Source organism: Moschus berezovskii, chromosome 7 (genome assembly GCF_049115385.1).
Source record: "Moschus berezovskii isolate FMDL1 chromosome 7, NW_MosBer_1.0, whole genome shotgun sequence".
NCBI lineage: Eukaryota > Metazoa > Chordata > Mammalia > Artiodactyla > Moschidae > Moschus > Moschus berezovskii.
Genome location: NC_142466.1, coordinates 43,293,909 through 43,317,690, shown reverse-complemented (window position 1 = coordinate 43,317,690; position 23,782 = coordinate 43,293,909). Strand labels below are relative to the sequence as shown.

Below are 23,782 nucleotides of genomic sequence, written 5' to 3'. Positions count from 1 at the left end.
TATATTAAAGCTCTCTGTATAGCCCATAAACTTCAATTAAATGCATCTAACCTTTTGCATAATACTTAAAATTGAAAAAAACTTTTGGTTTCTAGGTCAGCTCTAGATTTAGGGTGTATTTGTGGACACAAAGCTATAAAAAGGCACATTTTAGTATGATTCAAGTGCTTTGGATCTTATACTGTAAAAATAGCATGGGAATGAAATGTACATAGTTTCCAGTTATCATAATAAAGGTACAAGCAGGAATATTCTTTGTCCTTTGACATACTTCACTGTTATGATGGTGGGAAATAACAGGTTAAGGAAAATAATGACATAGCAGGCAAAAGTATAGGGAGGTGATAGTACTGAGTGACCTAATTCTGAGTGGTTTGAAACAATGCTACAGGGCAATGAAGGCAGCTTGACAAGTACTCCAACCAAGATCATGCCAAATGGGTTCTCCATTTCTATTCATTTATTGTATTTTTATCATTTACCTTGCTTCACTAATGACAAAAAAAGATTTCTCTCCTCTATGCATGACTTGGTTTAGTTTTTATTTACCATGAAGATAATTTAAGAGACTTGGGACAAGAAATTGCTGTTGTTGTTTTTTACATTTTAAAATGGGAAGTAAAATGTAAGCCCTATATGGTCATCATCCACATATACCATTCACAGTTTCTAAACAGGACCTCAAAAGAAGCAACTACCAATGTGACACTATCCTGCTTGAACTAGCATTGTGAAACGTTGATAAAAGTGATCTTTTTTTTTCAGTATGAAAAAAGGTTAATCCCTGAACAACTAGTATCTTTAAAAGATTTATTATTTATTTATTTTTTGTTTTGTTAGAACATTTTCCAACATCAAAAGTAAAATCAATTGTGAGAATTTTACAAAATATATCTATGTCACATAATACCATTTTGAGAAAAGGGCACTGAGGTATGGACTTGCTCAAATACTGAAAGATATAATAGTTCTTGTTCTAAAACTCGAATTTAATGTGCTGTTGCCTTTGGTGCTGACTGGGAAAGTTTTTAAGCAGAGACTCATTTTCAGATTAAGTTTGGTGACTAAGGAGGCAGGTAGGATTTGGTCAGGGTTATGAGATAAAGTGGTGGCCATCATAGGTTTTGGAAACAGAAAGCAGGGAAAGATACTTGAACAACTGTAGGTGAAAATATTTCAGTTGTACTGTTCTAGAAAAGGACTGGGTCTGAAGCTGATATTATTTAATGTTTTATAAAACATCTGGAAGAGAGTAAGCAGTGAACTTTTAAGTATGAAAAAGCCACAGCACTCTTTCGAATGCCAGTGAGGATGAATGTGGTATGTGGCAGTTGGTGGTCCAGGTTAGCTGTTATGACAGAGGGAAGGATTTAAGTGACATTGTAAACTACTTTTTAAGAATAGCAATCCATGTATATTATCATATGTGAAACAAAGCACCAGTTCAGGTTCAACGCATGATACAGGATGCTAGGGGCTGGTGCACGGGGATGACCCAGAGGGAAGATAAGGGGAGGAGGGAGGTGGGAGGGGGGTTCAGGAAGGGGAACTCAAATACACCCGGGCGGATTCATGTCAATGTATGGCAAAACCAACCAATATAATATTGTAAAATAATTAGCCTCCAATAAAAAAAAAAGAAAAAGAAAAAAAACATAGACCATCAAAAGAAAAAAAAAAAGAATAGCAATCCAATGCAGTGCTCCAGCCAAAAAGACTAACAAAATGCTGAGTGTTGAACACAAGCTCTTAGGTATTTTTTAATATTCCATGTGAGAAGGATTTATTATTGGAAAGAGATGAATGGATAATACTCTCACAAATCCTTCAGAGAAGCTAGGTATATTTGAGGAGTAATCCTCACCTTCTAGAAGCAATCCTTCCTTCTGGGATAATATCCTTAGTACAACTGATTACCAAGCAATCCACAAATAGATGAGTTAGACATTTCTAATGTGCTTTGTTTTTATTTATCACCACATCACCGATTCCTAAACTTTTGATTGTCCTTAGTGATTATCCAGATTTATATGCAAATAAGTTCCTCACCATTTTTAAGTTACAGTCTATGGGCATCTTCTGATAATCACCTGTTTATTCATAACCATCAGCAAGCGGGCAACCTCCATTTGCTTCTCTTATATAAACATGAACTAAATGATAAACCTTTCATCCAGGGAGGAAGCAAGAAGGTATAAAGGGATGCCCTGTGTCAAGGATACTGTGTGCTCCACTACTGGTATATTTGCATGAAAAAAGTGAGAATAAGCGGTGCCTAAATATTAAGTAACTATGTTCATAGATGACTGAACACCTAGTTAAAACTGTATTTTCACGCACACATTTAAACCCATAGAAATAAAGGTATAAATATCATCTGCATTTCCTTACCTTCTATTGCTGATAGGAGAACTCGGGAATGATCATAAGCGATTACATTTGCATATCTATTCTTTGGTTTGTTTACTTCCAAGTTTGAATGTTCCCATGTGAACTGCTGGCCAGGGTCAATCGACTTTAAAAGAAAAACAGCACACATACACAAAATCAATACTGAATAACGTCAGATTATAGGCATTTATCACAAGCAACAAACGTGATTTAAAAAGAAAATTTTGAAGTTACACTTCATCAAGATGATCCGAGCTGTGAAGATGAACACTGATATAACCGAAATAAGATGAAGTGATTAATCATTGGAAAAAACAGTGATAGTCACTATTGATTCAAATGGGGGGAAAAAATCAATATAGATGTTCTGTTTATAGTGAAAAGGCAGGTTTTTTTTTTTTTTTTTAACTTTTCAATTTTCTTCTCTGTTGCTGTAGTTTACAAGTTATCTTGGTTCAATATTCCTTCCAGTTCTGTGAACATTATTTTATCCTGATTCTTCTTCCCATTCTTTTCTTTCTGGACCTAATCTCACTCTTGAAGATGACAGAACATTCACTGGATTCACTGGGCACAAACTCGTCTTTCATCTGCAGGTTTATATCTTGAGGGCAACTTAGAATTTTGTCTGCGTCTCTGTAACATACTATGACCACCATCACAAGGCAATTTGTACAATTAAAACAGGTAAGAATAACAGTAAGGAAAGTCAGTTAAATCTAATAATCATCTTAGAATACTAATTTATAATCTAATACAGATAGGATCTAATCATTTTTTAACTTAACATTATGTGTTATTATGTTTTCCTTTCTTAACATTATGTGTTATTATGTTTACAAAGTTTGCTCTTTATTCTTCGTTTTAAACTTATATTTTTCTGATTTTTAATGCCTTTCCTGATGCCTTATTTCAACCAAAGTTGTTCTATAAAATATATCTTGCATAGCTATAAAATGATATATAAATTTCTTTTTATACAGAACCATTATTTTGAGACTAAATTCAGGCTTTGGTTACAAAATACTGGGAAACTTTTTAATGTCCTGCAGTGTTATAGAAATAAAAGCTTTTTCTTTTTTTTTTCATTATACCATACTGACACTATTTTAAGATATAATTTCATGGTATACAGAAACATGAGTTTAGTAATTATAGAAACATGATTTTAAATGACCAAAATCAAGTTTTAAGAACTAATGATATATTGTTTATATACCCAAGATGAAATTCTTTAAAAAGCAAAAACACTTTGCTATATTCATAGAATTTTTAACAGTTATTTTTGATACTGGATATTTTCCATGCTTTTATGTTGATATCTACAACTTGAAAGTAAAATATATCCAACAGCTGTTACAATATTAAGGATGCACATATTTTGTGTTATAATGGATAGAGTTCAACACAAATAATAAACTCACAAGTGTCAAGAGTAAAGCCTATTAACAGTCATGAATAGCCTCTAAACATACAGAAATTCTCAGCAGTATAGATTGCAGCCTCTAATTTACTACAGATTATAAGACCCCTTTTCCTTTCTTAGCCTGTGCTAATCTGTATATAAACTAATCACTGAACAGTATTCAGCAAAATAATTATCCACGTCTTAAAAGTCTAAAGAATAAAATGATTAAGGGTCCTTCTAGTTTGTTCTTCCAGAGAACCTCATCATCTTCCCTGCAGAATGTACTCCTTTCCGAGTCTGCTGTGAGCTAAGGGGAGTTGAAGCATTCAGATGCCCCAAGCCTGTGCCTTCTCTATACAAAGCAGCTCCATTTAGTGACCAAGCCCTGTCTTAAAAACTTCTCAACTCCATCCCAAGTCTCCCATTCCCTAAATCACAGTCCTTCAGTAGCTGACGTCTTCTCTAAACTCTCACATTCTAATCCATTCTTCATACGGAAGCAGACATTCTAAACCACAGCCCTGAATAGGCTGCTGCTGCTACTGCTGCTGCTAAGTCGCTTCATTCGTGTCCGACTCTGTGCGACCCCATAGAGGGCAGCCCACCAGGCTCCCCCATCCCTGGGATTCTCCAGGCAAGAACATTAGAGTGGGCTGCCATTTCCTTCTCCTGAATAGGTTAGGACTGTGTTTAAAACTCTTCACAGACTCTGGGTGGCTTTCGGCTAAAACTCTGAAGTCCTTTAGCCACCATCCTACCTAGACACATTTAGTCATCTTTGTATATACAAAGATGGCTCAATAAATGGTTCAACAATTTAAAAAAAATGTTGCTGAAAAAAGTTCATAAAGAGAAATCATGGAGCAATTCTTTCTTACAGCATGGGTGTTAGAGAACAGACTTTGGAGACTACAGTGTGCAGTGTATTAATTAGTTTAATACTTTAATATTCATTATCATATGACTTAGTAATTAAGAATGTGATCGTGAAAGTATAACTACCACTGATATTCCACTTTATACTGATGAGCATTATGAGTACATAAGCTTTTTATATAGTATTCTCCAAAGTATTCCACAAAGTTCTTAAACTCACTGATGCACAGTCATTCCTTCGGTGGAAGACATTACTACCTCTGCCGGCCTTGTTACTCAGATTATGGTCATTCATAATAAAATGCATATAAATGGCATGCATTTAATTAGACCAGTGAAAATGCATCTATCAACTCAAAGACACTGTGAATTCATGGCCATTTCCACTCCTGCCACATATTTTCAGCCTCAACATCATTTATTTGATACCTACATAGGCAGTTAAGTCAGTTCAGTCGCTCAGTCATGTCTGACTCTTTACAACCCCATGGACTGCAGCATGCCGGGCTTCCCTGTCTATCACCAAATCCCGGAGCTTACTCAAACTCATGTCCATCGAGTCGATGATGCCGTCCAACCATTTCATCCTCTGTCGTCCCCTTCTTCTCCCACCTTCAATCATTCCCAGCATCGGGGTCTTTTCAAATGAGTCAGTTCTTCGCATCAGGTAGCCAAAGTATTGGAGTTTCAGCTTCATCATCAGTCCTTCCAGTGAATATTCAAGACTGATTTCCTTTAGGATGGACTGGTTGGATCTCTTTCCAGTCCAAGAACTCTCAAGAACCTTCTCCTACACCACAGTTCAAAAGCATCCATTTTTCGGTGATCAGCTTTCTTTATAGTCCAACTCTCACATCCAAACATGACTACTGGAAAAACCATAGCTTTGACTAATGGACCTTTGTTGGCAAAGTAATGTCTCTGCTTTTTAATATGCTATCTAGGTTGGTCATAACTTTTCTTCCAAGGAGCAAGCATCTTTTAATTTCATGGCTGCAGTCACCATCTGCAGTGATTTTGGAGCCCAAGTAAATAAAGTCTGTCACTGTTTTCATTGTTTCCCTATCTATTTGCCATGAAGGGATGGGACTGGATGTCATGATCTTAGTTTTCTGAATGTTGAGTTTTAAGCCAGCATTTTCACTCTCCTCGTTCATTTTCATCAAGAGGCTCTTTAGTTCTTCTTCACTTTCTGCCATAATGGTGGTGTCATCTGCATATCTGAGGTTATTGATATTTCTCCCGGAAATCTTGATTCCAGTTTGTGCTTCATCCAGCCTGGCATTTTGCATGATGGACTCTGCATATAAGTTAAATAATCAGGGTGACAATATACAGCCTTGACATACTCCTTTCCCAATTTGGAACCAGTTTGTTGCTCCATGTACAGTTCTAACTGTTGCTTCTTGACCTGCATACAGATTTCTCAGGAGGCAGGTCAGGTGGTCTGGTATTCCCATCTCTTTCAGAATTTTCCAGTTTGTTGTGATCCACACAGTCAAAGGCTTTATAAAGTTTACAACTTTGTAATGGAAACATAGCATTTCTCTGTGGCAGGCATTTTGGTCATTAACTAATTTGGTCACATGGCGAAATTCCATACATTAACCCTGTAACCCAGGTTTGGGTGATTTCAAAATCCACTGATGATTAACAGCTGGTAATTCCTAATCCACTATCCAAAAAGCCACTGCAAAGTAAAGAAGCCCATCCTTTATCTTATCAGTCCAAATATTTCTTTCTAGCTGATCATCCTGCGTGTAGGACCAGGCCACTCACGATGCCTGTTCTCTTGCTCTCTGTGTAGCCCCTGATCCCCCAATGCCTGCTTCATCTACCCCTATTCAGTGCCTGACCCTCCTACATGCTTGCCCCAGGCCGCAGCCAGTGATTGTTGTAATCTTCAGAAAATTGCATCTCCACCCGATGGCTTATCAGAGAGAAGGTTAGGGGTGTGCCCCACTGCTAGTTTCCCTGGCAACCTGAAGTCAGTTCACCTGGACCTAGTTACCACCCCCTCCCCCATCGTGAAGGCTGCTGCCGTGTTCTGCCCATTACTGTCTGCCGTCTGCACTCAGTGGAGTGTTGCTCCAGGACCCTGCTTCAGACAAGTAAGTCTCCCTATTCATTAAACCACTGATGTCTCTGTTGCCAACTCCAGGCTCTCTCTTCAGTCTTGAGGCTGGGCAAGTACAGGTCTGGCGGCCCTGTGGGGTGATGCCCAACAACTGGTAGAGTGACCAGGAGACTGAGGAAACTCCTGTGAGTACCAAGATGCCGGGAAGGAAGGCCTGGGAATGGGAAGCCGTGGGCCCATCTTCTGATATGTGGGGCCTGAAAGTTGCAGATATGGTCCCAGGGTGGCTGTACACCCTGGGAGTGGAGTCTGAAAGTTGCAGGGGTGATTCTGGTGTGGCCGTCCACCTGTCTGCGGGGCCCTGTGGTGGCTGTTGTTGACGAATGGGGGCCACCAAGAGAATAGAGAACTCATAGACACTCCAAGGCTGTTGGGGAGATGTTGGCTGCCATTACAGTGGGATAAAAGTGGCGGGTAGCTGTGGGCTGGCTGTTGTTTTTGTGTGTTCAGAAAGTCGAGGAGGCTGAGCTAACAGCCTAGTTGAAGGTTAACTTTAAGTGTTGATTTGAGTTCCTCTCATTAAAGTGAGCAATGTGAATGTGAGTGAATGATACATATTATTGTCTATCACCGCTATTTATTTAAAGTGAACTGGTTACTTAGAAACAGAAAAAAAACCCAAAATCCCTGAAAATGTCCAAAGTGGGATTCTTTTGACATTATAAACTGGTTTCTGCGTATGTGATAAGAGGAAGTCAGCTTTCTAGAAGGAATTGGTATTTCTCTTCTTGTTCCTTTGATATTAAGTAATGGACCTGGGTTCACAGGAACTTTAATCATCTGATCCCTGAGAGGGAAGAAAAATAAAAATAAAGAGGCTTTTTTAAACTCTGGCTGAAAACCTGTGAAATCTGTTTCTATATAGATATATATCTGTGTGTACCTTAGAAATGGGTCTCTGCCTGTAAAGGGCATGGTCAGGATTGGTTTGTGGATGAGCTGTTTAACTGGGTTAAGAGAAATTAAGCGTGTATATAAATTCATTGATATCTCTGTTGTTGACTCTGGGTTTTCTCTTTGGTGTTGAAATGGGGAAAGTACAGGCCTTACAGGCAAGTACAGGGTGCAGGGTGCAGCCCAATAGTGTCATTCTGGGGCAATTACATAAGAGATAAAGTTTTAAAAATGAGGCTGGCTTCACATGGATGATAAAGCAGATGGGATGCGGCTTACATTTATACTCGTTTTACACGGATCAAACAAACATTGATTAAATAATGCTGACTTGTCTTTCTGCAACACACACTCATCCATCTGTATCTGTCTGTGTGACTGAACGTTCAGCAATACACAGCCTAGGTCATTATTTTGGAGCTTGTCAGGATGCTAAGAGCAGTAAACTCAGTAAAAAAGAATAACTACTGAAAGTAGATGAACTATAAGAAGAGATTTTATACTAAAAATAATTGAGGAAAATCAAATTTCAATTATCCATGTTAATGAAGCAAATATATCATGGATGAATAGGACTCTAATATTCAAAACCCAATCTTGAGGCTCTCCTTAGTGCTAAATGATGACACCATTGTTTTGCTTCTTTGTTTTCTGGCTTCTCTTGTTGAGATCTTACCAACGAAGAATGAAATGGCCAAGTGGACAAGGAGCAACACAGGTTTTAAATGATACAGGAGTTATATCTTTGGCCAATCCATCATGACCACACACCTACCTACTATACAATTAGGCTGAGGTCTCCTAATATTCAAAACAATCTGAAATAAACACCCTTGTTCCTAATGGAGTCAGTCATTTCTTGCTGTTAGTATTTAGATTTATTTCCTGAGTATTTGGTTTTGATCTCAGATATTTCCACTTATCCTTCTGTGTCTATTTATCCAGACATTGAGTAGGATCCACCTCCTTCTTGGTATTCAATCCAAAATTCTACCCTCTTGAACCAAAATCTTGACCACGTCATCTTCATCCTCCCCTAAGAATTTTGTGTGTTGGAAAAGAAGAAAGGTAGATATATTCAACCCAAAGCTGATTGATGGACTTTTCAATAAGTTGCATGAAATGCGCACATTACATTGTCACTGAATTTATAAACAACAATGCTATTTCATAATATTTGCTTTTGCTTCTCCAATCAGTATGACCCTTCAAGGTGTGCTGGATGAACCCTATGTGGTATCTAAAACTTTACCAAGATGCCAAACCATTCTTCACTGCCTCCCTATCTGCACACTTGGTACATTACACAGGCCCCTTCAGACATGTAAGCCCTCCATCCATTAAAGCACTGATGTCGCTGTTGCTGACTCCGGGCTCTTTCTTTGGTCTTGAGGCTGGGCAAGCACATGTCTGGAGGGCCTGCCGGGTGCAGCCCAACAACTTGCAGAGCGACCAGGAGACCTAGGAAATGCCTGTGAGTGTCGGGATGGTCAATAGTATTTGAGGATCTCAACAGTTTTCAACTGAATCATTCTAATGCTAACAGAAGATGGCTAGCCATCTTCAACTCAACGGCTTAACCATACTGAGAAAAAGTAACAAAATAAAAGGAAGATCTCCTTGTAACTTAGAAAAGGGAAAGCCCCAACTAAACACTTGTTAATATCAAATACTTTGAATCTATGTAGTCTTTAACTTAATGGTCTGAAAGTTCTAATTTTTTCTTTAATCAATTGTAACTTTGCCTTAAAATAGTTAAGAGAAAAACATATGTAAGTGGAGATAAAAGCTACCTTTAACTTATGGATTTACCATTTTGCCCTGTGTTCTTGATGAAAAGTTAGAATTAAAATATAAGTATTTTATACTGTAACTATCACTTATGGCCTGGAACATTTAGTTTTCATTTAGATTTCTTTGTGCTTTACCTGTCTCCCATCATTTTATCTTCACAAAGACTTTGGAAGTAGTTACCATCATTATCACAGTTCTGTTGATGAGAAAACTAAGGTGTATAGAAGTTAAATTACTTTCTTAGTCAGCCAGCTACTAGGGAGAGAAATTAGATTTGGGGCCGAGGTATTCTGCACCCCACACCCTTCCCCTGCCCTCACTTGAGTGACTAGCCACCATGATATGTGTCGTCTCTGGCCAAACTGGAAAAGGCTTCTGGACTGTTTCACACATGCCTTTCAATTGTTCTCCTGAAACACAATGGGAAATCTAGGAACAAAAGTTTCTGTAGTGCTTATGATCTGCATTTATAATTTTAAATTCAAAACAAGAAAGTGCTCATAAATTTGCAAATCAGATGAAAGTCATTGAGTAAAATTACATCTTGATATGAGAGTGACCTTTTTTGACAAAGCTGAATTCATTTTACAGCAAAGCTCTTAAACATGGTTTAAAATTTCAACTTCTCTATCCAGAAGAAAAATATAATTCACATGTGCAGAACACCATACAAGTTGCTCTGTGTTCCATTTCTCATTCCACCAAGAAAAAAACCTCAAAATATTCCTTTTAGAAACTCAAAAGAGAAACCACATAAAAGATACATCCTGTTTTTGTAAGTTTTGAAACTAACAACATTTAATTATATAGAACTAAAAAAAACAGCTACTTGACTAGCCAAACTATGGGTCAGAGTAAGTATCCTTTATACAGGGAGACGAACTTTCATTGACCTTAACCTTCAGAAAAAATACTATCTACCCACATAGTTCCCCATCAATTGGTTCATTTGGTCTTCACTGTGGTTTGCCCCCAAATATTCTCACGTTTTTATTTATTTATTGAGGTTTAGAAGAATCTGCCATTGACTATATATTTTTGCTATGAAGACTTTTTATTTTTTTAATATAATTCTCTTTTGTCCATTTTTTTTCATTTTTAAATTTGAACTATAGTTGATTTAAAATGTGTCAGGTATATATTCAAAGTGATTCAGTTATACAGAGGTATATTCTTTTTTCCAGATTCAGTTTTCTATTCAGTTTCTATTTTGTAAAGAAGTTCATTTGTATCATATTTTAGATTCCACATATAAATGATGTTATATTTGTCTTTGTCTAACTTATTTTATTTAGTATGATAACCTCTAGGTCAACAAGTGAGGCTGCAAATGGCATTATTACATTCTCATTTTTATGGCTGATTAGTATTCCATTATATGCTTATTTAACTTATATGCAGAGTACATCATGAGGAACGCTGGGCTGGAAGAAGCACAAGCTGGAATCAAGATTGCTGGGAGAAATATCAATAACCTCAGATATGCAGATGACACTACCCTTATGGCAGAAAGTGAAGAGGAACTCAAAAGCCTCTTGATGAAAGTGAAAGAGGAGAGTGAAAAGGTTGGCTTGAAGCTCAACATTCAGAAAACAAAGATCATGGCATCTGGTCCCATCACTTCATGGGAAATAGATGGAAAAACAGTGGAAACAGTGTCAGACTTTGTTTTTTTGGGCTCCAAAATCACTGCAGATGCTGATTGCAGCCATGAAATTAAAAGACGCTTGCTCCTTGGAAGGAAAGTTATGACCAACCTTGATAGTATATTAAAAAGCAGAGACATTACTTTGCCGACCAAGGTCCGTCTAGTCAAGGCAATGGTTTTTCCCGTGGTCATGTATGGATGTGAGAGTTGGACTGTGAAGAAAGCTGATCGCCGAAGAATCGATGCTTTTGAACTGTGGTGTTGGAGAAGACTCTTGAGAGTCCCTTATACTGCAAGGAGATCCAACCAGTCCATTCTAAAGGAGATTAATCCTGGATGTTCATTGGAGGGACTGATGCTAAAGCTGAAACTCCAATACTTTGGCCACCTCATGAGACGAGTTGACTCACTGGAAAAGACTCTGATGCTGGGAAAGGTTGGGGGCGGGAGGAGAAGGGGACGACGGAGAATGAGATGGCTGGATGGCATCACCGACTCTGTGGACATGAGTTTGAGTGTACTCCGGGAGTTGGTGATGGACAGGGAGGCCTGGCGTGCTGTGATTCATGGGGTCGCGGAGAGTCGGACACGACTGAGCGACTGAACTGAACTGAACTGATATGTATGTATGTATATATATACCACATCATCTTTATCCATTTATCTGTTGATGAACATTTAGGTTGCATCCATGTCTTGACTATTGTAAATAGTGCTATTATGAACACCGGGGTGCAGGTATCTTTTCAAAGTAGTTTTTTTCCAGATATATGCCCAGGAGTGGGATTGCTAGATCATATAGCAGCTTTTTTTCTTTTTTTAAGTTTTTAAAGAAATTTCTCTATGGCTATATACCAATTTACATTCCTATCAACAGTGCAGGGGAGTTCTCTTTTCTCTACACCCTCTCCAACATGTATTATTTGTAGGCTTTTTAATGATATGGCCATTCTGATCGGTGTGAGGTGATACTGCATTTTAGCTTAGAGGAACGCTGGGCTGGAAGAAGGACAAGCTGGAATCAAGATTGCCGGGAGAAATATCAATAACTTCAGCTATGCAGATGACACCACCCTTATGGCAGAAAGTGAAGAGGAACTAAAAAGCCTCTTGATGAAACTGAAAGAGGAGAGTGAAAAAGTTGGCTTGAACCTCAACATTCAGAAAACGAAGATCATGGCCTCTGGTCCCATCACTTCATGGGAAATAGATGGGGAAACAGTGGAAACAGTGTCAGACTTTATTTTTTTGGGCTCCAAAATCACTGCGCATGCTGGTTGCAGCCATGAAATTAAAAGATGCTTACTCCTTGGAAAGAAAGTTATGACCAACCTAGATAGCATATTAAAAAGCAGAGACATTCCTTTGTCAACAAAGGTCCGTCTAGTCAAGGCTATGGTTTTTCCAGTGGTTATGTATGGATGCGAGAGTTGGACTGTGAAGAAAGCTGACCGCCGAAGATCTGAAGCTTTTGAACTGTGGTGTTGGAGAAGACTCTTGAGAGTCCCTTGGACTGAAAGAAGATCCAATCAATCCATTCTAAAGGAGATCAATCCTGGGTGTTCATTGGAAGGACTGATGCTAAAGCTAAAACTCCAATACTTTGGCCACCTCATGCGAAGAGTTGACTCACTGGAAAAGACTCTGATGCTGGGAGGGATTGGGGGCGGGAGGAGATGGGGATGACAGAGAATGAGATGGCTGGATGACATCACCGACTCGATGGACATGGGTTTGAGTGAACTCCAGGAGTTGGTGATGGACAGGGAGGCCTGGCGTGCTGTTTGTGATTCATGGGGTCGCAAAGAGTTGGACATGACTGAGTGACTGAACTGAACTGAACTGAATAATTAACAGTGCCAAGCATCTTTTCACCTTAACCATATGTATGTCTTCTTTGGAGAAATGTCTTTTTGGTCTTCTGCTCATTTTTCTATTGGGTTGATTACTGTTCTATGGAGTTGTATGAACTGTTGTGTATTTCAGAAATTAAATCCTTATTGGTTGCATGACTTACACATTTCGTCTCCCAGTCCATAGGCTGTCTTTCCATTTTGTTTATGGTTTCCTTTACTGGGCCAAAGATCACAAGTTTCATTAGGTCCCATGTTTATTTTTATTTCTATTGCTTTGGGAGACTGAACAAAGAAAATATTGCTAAGATTTATCTTAGAGTGCTTGATTATGCTCTCTTTTAGGAGTTTTATCATGTCATGTCTTTTGTGTATGATGTCAGGGTATGTTCTAACTTCACTGATTTATGTGCAGCTGTCTAGCTTTCCCAGTACCACTTGCTGAAGAGACTCTTTTTCCCATTGATTATTCTTTCCTTCTTTGCTGAAATTTAATTGACATAGGTGTGTGAGTTTATTTCTGATTTTTCTATTCTGCTCCATTAATCCACCTGTCATTTGTGAGCCAATACCACCATTTTGGTTACTGTAGTTTTGTAGTACTCTTTTAAGTCTGGCAAGATTATGCCCTCAACTTTGTTCTTTTCCCTCAGGACTGCTTTGGTAATTCTGGGTTTTTTATGGTTCCATATAAATTTTAGAATTATTTATTCTAGTTCTGTGAAAAATGTCATGGGTAATTTGGTAGGGATTATACTAAATTTGTCGACTGTTTTGGGAGGTATGACCATTATAACAATATTAATTCTTCCAATCCAACAGCATGGTATATTTTTTCATTTTCTTTGAATCATTGTTAATTTCCTTTATCAGTGTTTATAGTTTTCAGTATATAAGCCTTTTATCTCTTTGGTCAGGATTACTCCTAAGTATTTTATTTTGCTTTTTAAAAGGGATCTTTTTTTAACTTTCCCTTTCTGATATTTCATTGTCAATGTAAAGAAATGTAACCAATTTCTGTATGTTATTCTTATATCCTGCTACCTTGCTAAGTTTGTTTATCAATTCTAATAGCTTTTGTGTTGAATTTTTAGGATTTTCTACATATATTATCCTACTGCTGACATATAATGACAAGTTTACCTCCTCCCTTCCAACTTGGATACCTATTATTTACTTTCCTTGTTTGATCACTGTGGTTAGAACTGTCAATACTATGTTGAATAAAAATGGGAAGAGTGGGCATCCTTGTCTTGTTCTGGATTATAGCAGGAAGGTTTTAAGTTTTTCACCTTTGAGTAATATATTAGCTGTGGGTTTGTTGTAAATAGCTTCTATTGTGTTGAGATATGCTCCCTCTATTCCCACTTTGGTGAGAGTTTTATCATGAATGAATGTTGCATTTTATCAAATGCTTTTTCTGCGTCTACTGAAATGATTATGTGGTTTTGTGTTTAATTGATGCTGTGTATCCCATCGCTTGATTTATATATGTTGAACCATTCCTGTGGTCCTAGGATGACTCCAACTTGATCATGGTATATAATCTTTTTCATGTGTTGCTGGTTTCAGTTTGCTAATAATTTGTTGAGATTTCTTTTGCATCTATATTCACCAGAGAGATTAGTCAATAACTTTGTCTTTTGGTAGTATCTTTGTCTGGTTTTAGTATCGAGTGGGGTGATGGTGGCTTCATAGCATGACTTTGGGAGTGTTCCCTCCTCTCCACTCTTTTGGAAGAGTTTGAGAAGGATAAGTTCTTCTTTGTCTGTTGGATACAATTCCTTATTGAAGTCATCTAGTCCTGGACTTCTGTTTGCTGAGTTTTTTTAAATTACAGATTCTGTTTCACTTTTAGTGATGTTTGTTCAAATTATCTTTCCTCTTGATTCAGTTTTAGGTGGGCTGTATATTTACAGAAACTTATCCAGTCTAGCTTGTCCAATTGATATTTAATTGCTCATAGTTTTCTCTTATGGTTTTTGTGTTTCTGTGTCATTGGCTGTTACTCCTCCTCTTTCATTTCTTATTTTTGCTTATTTGGGTCCTCCCTCTTTTCTTCTTGGTGAGTCTAGACAGAGATTTGGTGATTTTTTTTTAACCTTTCAAATAGTTCTTAATTTTATTGACTTTTTCCCATTTTTAAAAAAAAAATTTATCTATTTATTTTCTCTCTGATCTTTATTGTTTCCTTCCTTCTGCTGACTTTAGGTTGTTTGTTATTTTTTTCTATTTTTTTTTGGTGGTAGGGCAATTTTATTTCTTTTTTTTTTTGGGGGGGGGGTGCTGTAGCTGTGAACTTTCCTCTATGGATTGCTTCTGCTGCCTCCCATAGAGTCTGTCATGTGTTTTCCCTGCCATCTGTCTAAGACATATTTTTTTAATTTCCTCTTTTTCATCATTGACCCACTATTGTTTGTTTGTTTCCTTTAGTAGAATATTGTTCAGTCTCTATGTAATCATTCTTACTTCTCCTTTTTCTGTGGTTAATTTCTAGTTTCATGCCACTGTGGTCAGAAGATATTTGAAATAATTTCTACAATTTGTTGTGGCTTATTTTGTGTCCTACTATGTGGTCTCTCCAAGAGAATGTTCCATGTCCACTTGAAAATAATATGTATTTTCTTTTACTTTTTTGGATGCAGGGTCCTGAAAATAGCAATTAAGTCTAACTGCTCTATTCTGTTATTTAGGGCCTCTGTTGCCCAGTGGACATGCAACAGTCTCTAGGAGAGACAAAACACTAGGACACAAAGACAGTTCAGTCATCTGTGTCTGACTGTGACAGCATGAATTGTAGCATGCTAGGATTCTCTGTCCATCACAAACCCCCAAAATCTGCTCAAACTCATGTCCATTGAGTCAGTGATGCCATCCAACCATCTCATCCTCTTTTGTCCCCTTCTCCTCCTGCCTTCATTCTTTCCCAGCATCAGGGTCTTTTCCAATGAGTTGGTTCTTTGCATGAGGTGACCAAAGTATTAGAGCTTCAGCTTCAGCATCAGGTGTTCCAATCAATTCAGGACTGATTCCTTTAGGATGGACTAGTTTGATCTCTTGCAGTCCAAGAGACTCTCAAGAGTCTTCTTCAACACCACAGTTCAAAAACATCAACTCTTTGGCGCTCAGTTTTCTTTGTGGTCCAACTCTCACTTCAATACCTGACTATTGCAAAAACCATAGTTTTGACTGGATGGACCTTTGTTGGCCAAGTGATGTCTCTGCTTTTTAATATGCTGTCTAGGTTTGTCACAGCTTTTCTCCACAAGAGCAAACATCTACTAATTTCATGGCTGCAGTCAACATCTACAGTGATTTTGGAAACCAAGAAAAGAAAGTCTGTCACTGTTTCCATTGTTTCCCCCTCTATTTGGCATGGAGTGATGGGACTAGATGCCATGATCTTCATTTTTTTTTGAACGTTGAGTTTTTAGCCTACTTTGTCACTCTTCTCTTTCATCAAGAGACACTTTAGTTCCTGTTTGCTTTCTGCCATTAGGGTGGTGTCATATGACTATTTGAGGTTATTGATATTTCTCCTGGCAATCTTGATCCCAGCTTGTGCTTCATCCAGCCTGGCATTTCACATGATGTACTCTGCATATAAGTTAAATAAGCAGGGTGATAATATACAGCCTTGACATACTCCTTTCCCAATTTGGAACCAGTATGTTATTCCATGTCTGGTTCTAACTGTTCCTTCTTGACCTGCATACAGATTTCTCAGGAGACAGGGAAGGTGGTCTGGTATTCCCATCTCTTGAAGAATTTTCCACAGTTTGTTGTGATCCACAGTCAAATGCTTTGGCGTAGTCAATAAAACAGAAGATGTTTGTTTTTAAGATCTCTCTTGCTTTTTTCTATGATCCAATGAATGTTGGCAATTTGATCTCTGGTTCCACTTCCTTTTCTAAATCCAGCTTGAGCATCTGGAATTTCTTAGTTCATGTACTGTTGAAGCCTCACTTGGAGAATTTTGAGCATCTCTTCTAGCTCTGCAATGTGGGAGACCTGGGTTTGATCCTTGGGTTGGGGAGATCCCCTGGAGAAGGGAAAGGCTAACCCCTCCAGTATTCTGGACTGGAGAATTCCTTGGACTGTACAGTCCATTGGGTCGCAAAGAGTCAGACAAGACTGAGCGTCTTTTACTTTCCCTTTCTTTGGCTAGTGTGTGAGATGAATGCAATTGTGTGGTGGTTGGAATATTTTTGGCATTGCCTTTCTTTGGGATTGGAATGAAAACTGACCTTTTCCAGTCCAAAACTCCAGTCCACGGCTGAGTTTTCCAAATTTGCTGGCATATTGAGTGCAGCACTTTCACAGCATCATCTTGTATGCTTTGAAATAGATCAACTGGAATTCCATCACCTCCACTTTCTTTGTTCGTAGTGATGCTTCCTAAGGCCCACTAGACTTCACACTCCAGGATGTCTGGCTTTAGGTGAGTGATCACCCCATCATGGTTATATGGATCATAAAGATCTTTTTTTGTATAGTTCTGTATATTCTTGCCACCTCTTCTATCTTCTGCTTCTGTTAGGTCCATACCGTTTCTGTCCTTTATTGTGCCCATCTTTGCATGAAATGTTCCCTTGACACCTTTAATTTTCTTGAAGCGATCTCTAGTCTTTCCCATTCTATTGTTTTCCTCCATTTCTTTGCATTGATCACTGAGGAAGGCTTTTTTATCTCTCCTTGCTATTCTTTGGAACTCTGCATTCAGATGCTTATATCTTTCCTTTTCTGCATTGCCTTTAGCTTCTCTTCTTTCTCAGTTATCAGTAAGGCCTCCTCAGACAACCATTTTGCCTTTCTGCATTTCTTTTTCTTGGGGATGGTATTAATCATTCCGTCATTGTACAGGGAGTGTACAATGCTATGAACCTCCATCCATAATTTTTCAAGCACTCTGTCTATCAGATCTAATACCTTGAATCTATCTGTCACTTCCACTGTATAATTGTAAGGGAGCTTTTTAGGTCACACTGGAATGATCTAGTGGTTTACCCCACTTACTTCAATTTAAGTCTGAATTTGGCAATAAGGAGTTCATAATCTGAGCCACAGTCAGCTCCCAGTCTTATTTTTACTGACTATAAAGAATTTCTCCATCTTTGGTTGCAGTGAATATAATCAATCTGATTTCAGTATTGACCATTTGGTGATGTCCATGTGTAGAGTCATCTCTTGTGTTCTGGAAGAGGGTGTTTGCTATGACCAGCACATCCCCTTGGCAAAACTCTGTTAGCTTTTGTTAGCCACAACAAGTTTAAGGTAGAAATTATTTACAACATCTTTTCTGACCACAGTGGCCTGAAACTAGAAATCAACCACAGAAAAAGGAGCAATAACAGTGATTACATAGAGCCTGAACAATATGCTAGTAAAAAACAAAAATAATGCATCAATGATGAAAAAGAGAAAATTAAAAAATGCCTTGAGTTAAATGACAGACTGATTTTCTGTCTGGATGATATGTCCATTGATGTAATGGAGTGTTAATTAATGTCTGCTGGTATATTTCTTCTTATCTCCTTAGGTGCTCCTGTATTGGGTACTTATATGTTAATGAATGTAATATCCTCTTCTTATATTGATCCTGTTATCAATATACAGTGTCCTTCTTTATCTTTCTTTGTGGCCTTTGTTTTAAAGTCTATTTTGTCTGATAGGAATATTGCCACCCTTGCTTTTTTGTCATTTCCATTCGCATAAAATGTCTTTTTCTTTCTATCCTCTCACTTTCAGTCTATGTGTGTTCTTCACCCTAAAGTGGTCCTATAAATAGCATATTGTAGGCTCTTGTTTTATTATTCAAACTGCCACTCTTTCTTTCAATTGGAGCATTTAGTCTATTGACATTTAAGGACCCCAAGGACTGTACCAGCCAGGCTCTTCTGTCCATGGGATTTCCCAGGGAAGAATACTTGAGTGGGTTGCTATTTTTCCAGGAGATCTTCCCAACACAAGGGTCTAACCTGTGTCTCCTACATTGCAGGTGGTTCTTTAGTGCTGAGCCACCACGGAAGCCCGCTTATTCCATTATCCCTAAAACAAGGTTTATTATTGTAGACTTACAAAAATCTTTCAAGACCTAAAGTTCTTGTCAATATTTAACAATAACATACCAGGAAAGTCCAGAACATTTGAATTGATACACTAAGTCACCAATTTACACCACTAGGAAAGATCAATGACTGGAATTTTTTCTCTTTTGCCTCTTTATTAAGAATCCTGAGAAAGTCAATCAGGAAAAAACAAAAATGAATCAGGCAAGATATCACTACAAGTAAAAGAATTTCGAGATTCACTAAGTCATTTTAAATGAGATTTAACCATGAGAGAAAAACTAGAAGTCAACATCCGCAAGTTTTTTAAAGGGCAGATAGTTAGTACCTTACATTCTGAGCTTAGGAATAAAATGGCAACAAATATCTGGGGGTCAAGTCCTAAGAAGTCACTTCATGCTTAAGTATTTCAAATCATGGTGCCATTGAGTAAAATTGTGTCTGGTTTGTTTGTAGGTGATTTTACTGGACTTTGTAAAATTGTCCAGCACGTTTATATACTCTTTAAAAGGACAAAAAAATTGTGCTTCACTGTTTATATGTCTGAAATCACCCATCCTAATCATATACAAGCTTATTTACTGAGGAACTACAAGGTTATGTTTTGTCCCACAAGGTCTGTTCCTATTTAATGTAGCCTTAAAATCTCTTACTGCCTTAACACAGTCCTGCATAGACCAGGCTGTGTGCATAACACCCACTGTGTGTACTCAGAGTGGTTATTCATTCCCAGTGTGTTCACTGTAACCATGGTAGCCTCTATTCCTTCTCTCGTGGATACTGGACATCTTTCTCCACATCAAGTCCTGATGGAAAGCAACACCTGTGCTACTTCTTGGAGATACTGTCCCCAGTCTCAGATTTCACAATTCCCTGGGCATGTGTTGAAGGCTGTGATTCTTGTCTAACGGTTTCAAGTGGAAAGTCCCAAAGGACAAATATATGCCAGCTAAGTCTCTGGAATGCAATGATGCAATGCAAATTTCCCCAACCTTCTTTGTTTTTCCATAAAGTAGCCCACTCTCTATGGGCTTCCCTGATAGCTCTGCTGGAGAAGGGATAGGGTACCCACACCAGTATCCTTGGGGTTCCCTAGTGGCTCAGCTGTTAAAGAATCCACCTGCAATGTGGAAGACCTAGATTGGGAAGATCCCCTGAAGAAGGGAAAGGCTACCCACTCCAGTATTCTGGCCTGGAGGATTCCATGGATACTTTTATGTAGCCCTCTCTCTAAGGGCAGGAAATCTATATGTTCTGGATTTTGAATGTTTCAATCAGTAACAGTATCTGCCCATTTTTTTTTTTTTTTTTACAGTGAATACCAGGATGTTTTCTACTTGATTCTCCAATTAGATTCCAATATTCTACTTTTTGTGGCTAGAGAGGACCCCTGCTGAATGCTCTATTTGCTTTAACGGGTTTTCCAGTTAATTTATATTTCTTCTTTGTTCTTTTTTTCTTTCCTTTTGTGATAATGTGATTTTCTTTTTTGTTATGCTGGTGTTCTCTTCTCTTCGATTTTTGTGAATATATTATCGGTCTATAATTTGTGGTTACTGTGGTTTTTCAAAAATGTTAACCCATTATTACATTTATTTGTTTTAGAGTGGTAGTCATATGAGCTCAAACACATTCTTTAAAAAAAAAAATCTACATTTTCTCACTCCCTTCCCCCACATTTTATGATTTTTTTTACTGTCCTCTTTTATATCTTTTGGCTATTCAAAAGCTAGTGGAAGTGATTGAATTCCAGTTGAGCTATTTCAAATCCTGAAAGATGATGCTGTGAAAGTGCTGCACTCAATATGCCAGCAAATTTGGAAAACTCAGCAGTGGCCACAGGACTAGAAAAGGTCAGTCTTCATTCCAATCCCAAAAAGGCAATGCCAAAGAATGCTCAAACTACCACAAAGCAATACATGAACTGTGAACCTCCAGATGTTCAAGCTGGTTTTAGAAAATGCAAAGAAACCTGAGATCAAATTGCCAACATCCAATGGATCATGGAGAAAGCAAGAGAGTTCCAGAAAAACATCTATTTCTGCTTCATTGACTATGCCAAAGCCTTTAACTGTGTGGATCACAATAAACTGTGGAAAATTCTGAAAGAGATGGGAATACCGGACCACCTGACCTGCCTCTTGAGAAACCTGTATGCAGGTCAGGAAGCAACAGTTAGAACTGGACATGGAACAACAGACTGGTTCCAAGTAGGAAAAGGAGAACGTCAAGGTTGTATATTGTCACCCTGTTTATTTAACTTCTATGCAGAGTACATCATGAGGAACGCTGGGCTGGAAGAAGCACAATCTGGAATCAAGATTGCCACGAGAAATATCAATAACCTCAGCTATGCAGATGACACCACCCTTATGGCAGAAAGTGAAGAAGAACTAAAAAGTCTCTTGATGAAAGTGAAAGAGGAGAGTGAAAAGTTTGGCTTGAAGCTCAACATTCAGAAAACAAAGATCATGGCATCTGGTCCCATCACTTCATGGGAAATAGATGGGGAAACAGTGGAAACAGTGTCAGAGTTTATTTTTTGGGCTCCAAAATCACTGCAGATGCTGATTGCAGCCATGAAATTAAAAGATGCTTACTCCTTGGAAGGAAAGTTATGACTAACCTAGATAGCATATTAAAAAACAGAGACATTACTTTGCAAACCAAGGTCCGTCTAGTCAAGGCTATGGTTTTTCCCGTGGTCATGTATGGATGTGAGAGTTGGACTGTGAAGAAAGCTGATCGCCGAAGAATTGATGCTTTTGAACTGTGGTGTTGGAGAAGACTCTTGAGAGTCCCTTGGACTGCAAGTAGATAAAACCAGTCCATTCTAAAGGAGCTCAGTCCTGGGTGTTCATTGTAAGGACTGACGCCAAAGCTGAAACTCCAATACTTTGGCCACCTCATGCGCCGAGTGGACTCATTGGAAAAGACTGATGCTGGGACGGATTGGGGGTGGGAGGAGAAGGGGACGACAGAGAATGAGATTGCTGGATGGCATCACCGACTCGATGGACATGAGTTTGAGTGAACTCTGGGAGTTGGTGATGGACAGGGCAACCTGGCGTGCTGTGATTCATGGTGTCGCAGAGTCGGACATGACTGAGCGACTGAACTGAACTGAACTGAGTACTGCTATATTCTTTTAGTTTTTGATTGAGGATTTCTTTCTCTCTCCTAAGTGATAATCTTGCTGAGTATCCTAGGTTGCAGGATTTTCTTTTTCAGGGATTTGAATATACCTTACTGTTCCCTCTAGACTGCAATGTTTCTCTAGAGAAATCAGTCAATAGCTTTATGGGGGTTCCCTTGTTACTAATTCTGTTTTTCTCTTGTTGCCTTTAGAGTCCTTTCAGTATCTTTAACTTTTAATATATCGTGGTGGAAATCTGTATTTAAGGTACACTTAAGGTAATTATTTGATACGGATATTCTTAATGTCATTTTGGTAACTGTTTTGGATTTTGTGTTTTTTGTTCTCTTGTGCTTTGATGACTCTCTGTACTGTTATGTTTGGATTCCTTTTTCATTTGTTTGTGTGTATATCTATTACAGACATTGGTTGTGGTAACCATGAGTTTTTTGTATAGCCCTGTGTATATGTCTGTGTGTATGTGTACAAAATTATTTTGCTGATTTCTTAATTTCAAATGCATTTTTTAATACTTTGCATTTCTACTTTCTTCTGCTTATGACTACTGCTTTTGATATCATATTTCACATCTAATTATTCTGTGTGTGGTTTATTTCTTACTTTTACTGTATGTATGCCTTTATTAGTGAGCTTTTTCCTTTAGTAATTTTCTCATCCTAGTTGTGGCCTTTTCTGTTTTGCCTAGAGAAACTCCTTTAACATTTGTTTTTAAGCTGGTTTAATGGTAATGAATTATTTTAGCTTTTGCTTGTCTGCAAAGCTTTTGATTTCTCCATTAAATCTTAATGAGAGCCTCACTAGGTATTCTCTATTGTAGGCTTTTACCTTTCATTATGAAACCTTGTTTTTTAAAATTCTCATTCATTTATATTCTTTTTCTACATTTGACAAAAGTAAATTAATATGTATCCATTTGAAAAACACCCATTTTCAAAGTTGTGAAGGACTATATTCTGCACAATTAGCAGAGAGCTGCAATCGACATAATGAGTATTTGCTTCAAAGAAAACAGCATGAGTTCTGTTGAATCTAATGATACTTTATAAACTGAAATGTGAGGAAGGGGTGGAAAATATGGTAATGAGCAGAGTCTAGGATTCAGAATCTAGGGTGCTTGCTTTCCCTTTGACCCTAGTTAGCTTTGGCACGTCATATACTTGGGTCTGTTTGCTTTGTGTTCCTTTTCTCAGTTAATGTCAGCCAAGTATCATGCTTCTGCCTTCATTTTCTCTCTCCACCTAATTACCTAACAGAACTTCCTAAGTCTTTTCCTATAAATGTACATCTCATTTAGGCCACTGTTCAGAATCCGAAGGACTGAAATAGGGACTTTTCAAGGCTTTCATTATTAACTAATGAATGGATGTGGGTATTTCCCTTTAAGAGTAGACGTATGTATAATTTATAAACATATCACACTCATTGGAAGCATCAAAACGTGTTTCAGTCAGCTGTTTTTTGTATATAGTTAATTTTTTTATTTAAATAAGTGATAATACTGTACAACTTTTAAATGCTGAGTGAAGATTTGAAACAAAATTCAGACTATAACATTA

The 23,782-nt window shown here is 38.0% G+C and overlaps 1 protein-coding gene and 1 pseudogene across 4 annotated transcripts in view; both read right to left on the bottom strand.

The window, feature by feature from the left end:
• Nucleotides 1-23,782, bottom strand: part of PTPRD (protein tyrosine phosphatase receptor type D) — a 581,445-nt gene that overhangs the window by 83,860 nt on the left and 473,803 nt on the right. For all 4 annotated transcript variants that reach the window (XM_055428235.2, XM_055428237.2, XM_088837900.1 and 1 more), the window contains one exon: nucleotides 2,392-2,515. In XM_055428235.2, coding sequence (XP_055284210.1) covers nucleotides 2,392-2,515 — 124 coding nt within the window. The remainder of the gene's footprint in view (nucleotides 1-2,391; nucleotides 2,516-23,782) is intronic.
• On the bottom strand, nucleotides 19,789-23,058 carry LOC148777315 (basic immunoglobulin-like variable motif-containing protein pseudogene; annotated as a pseudogene).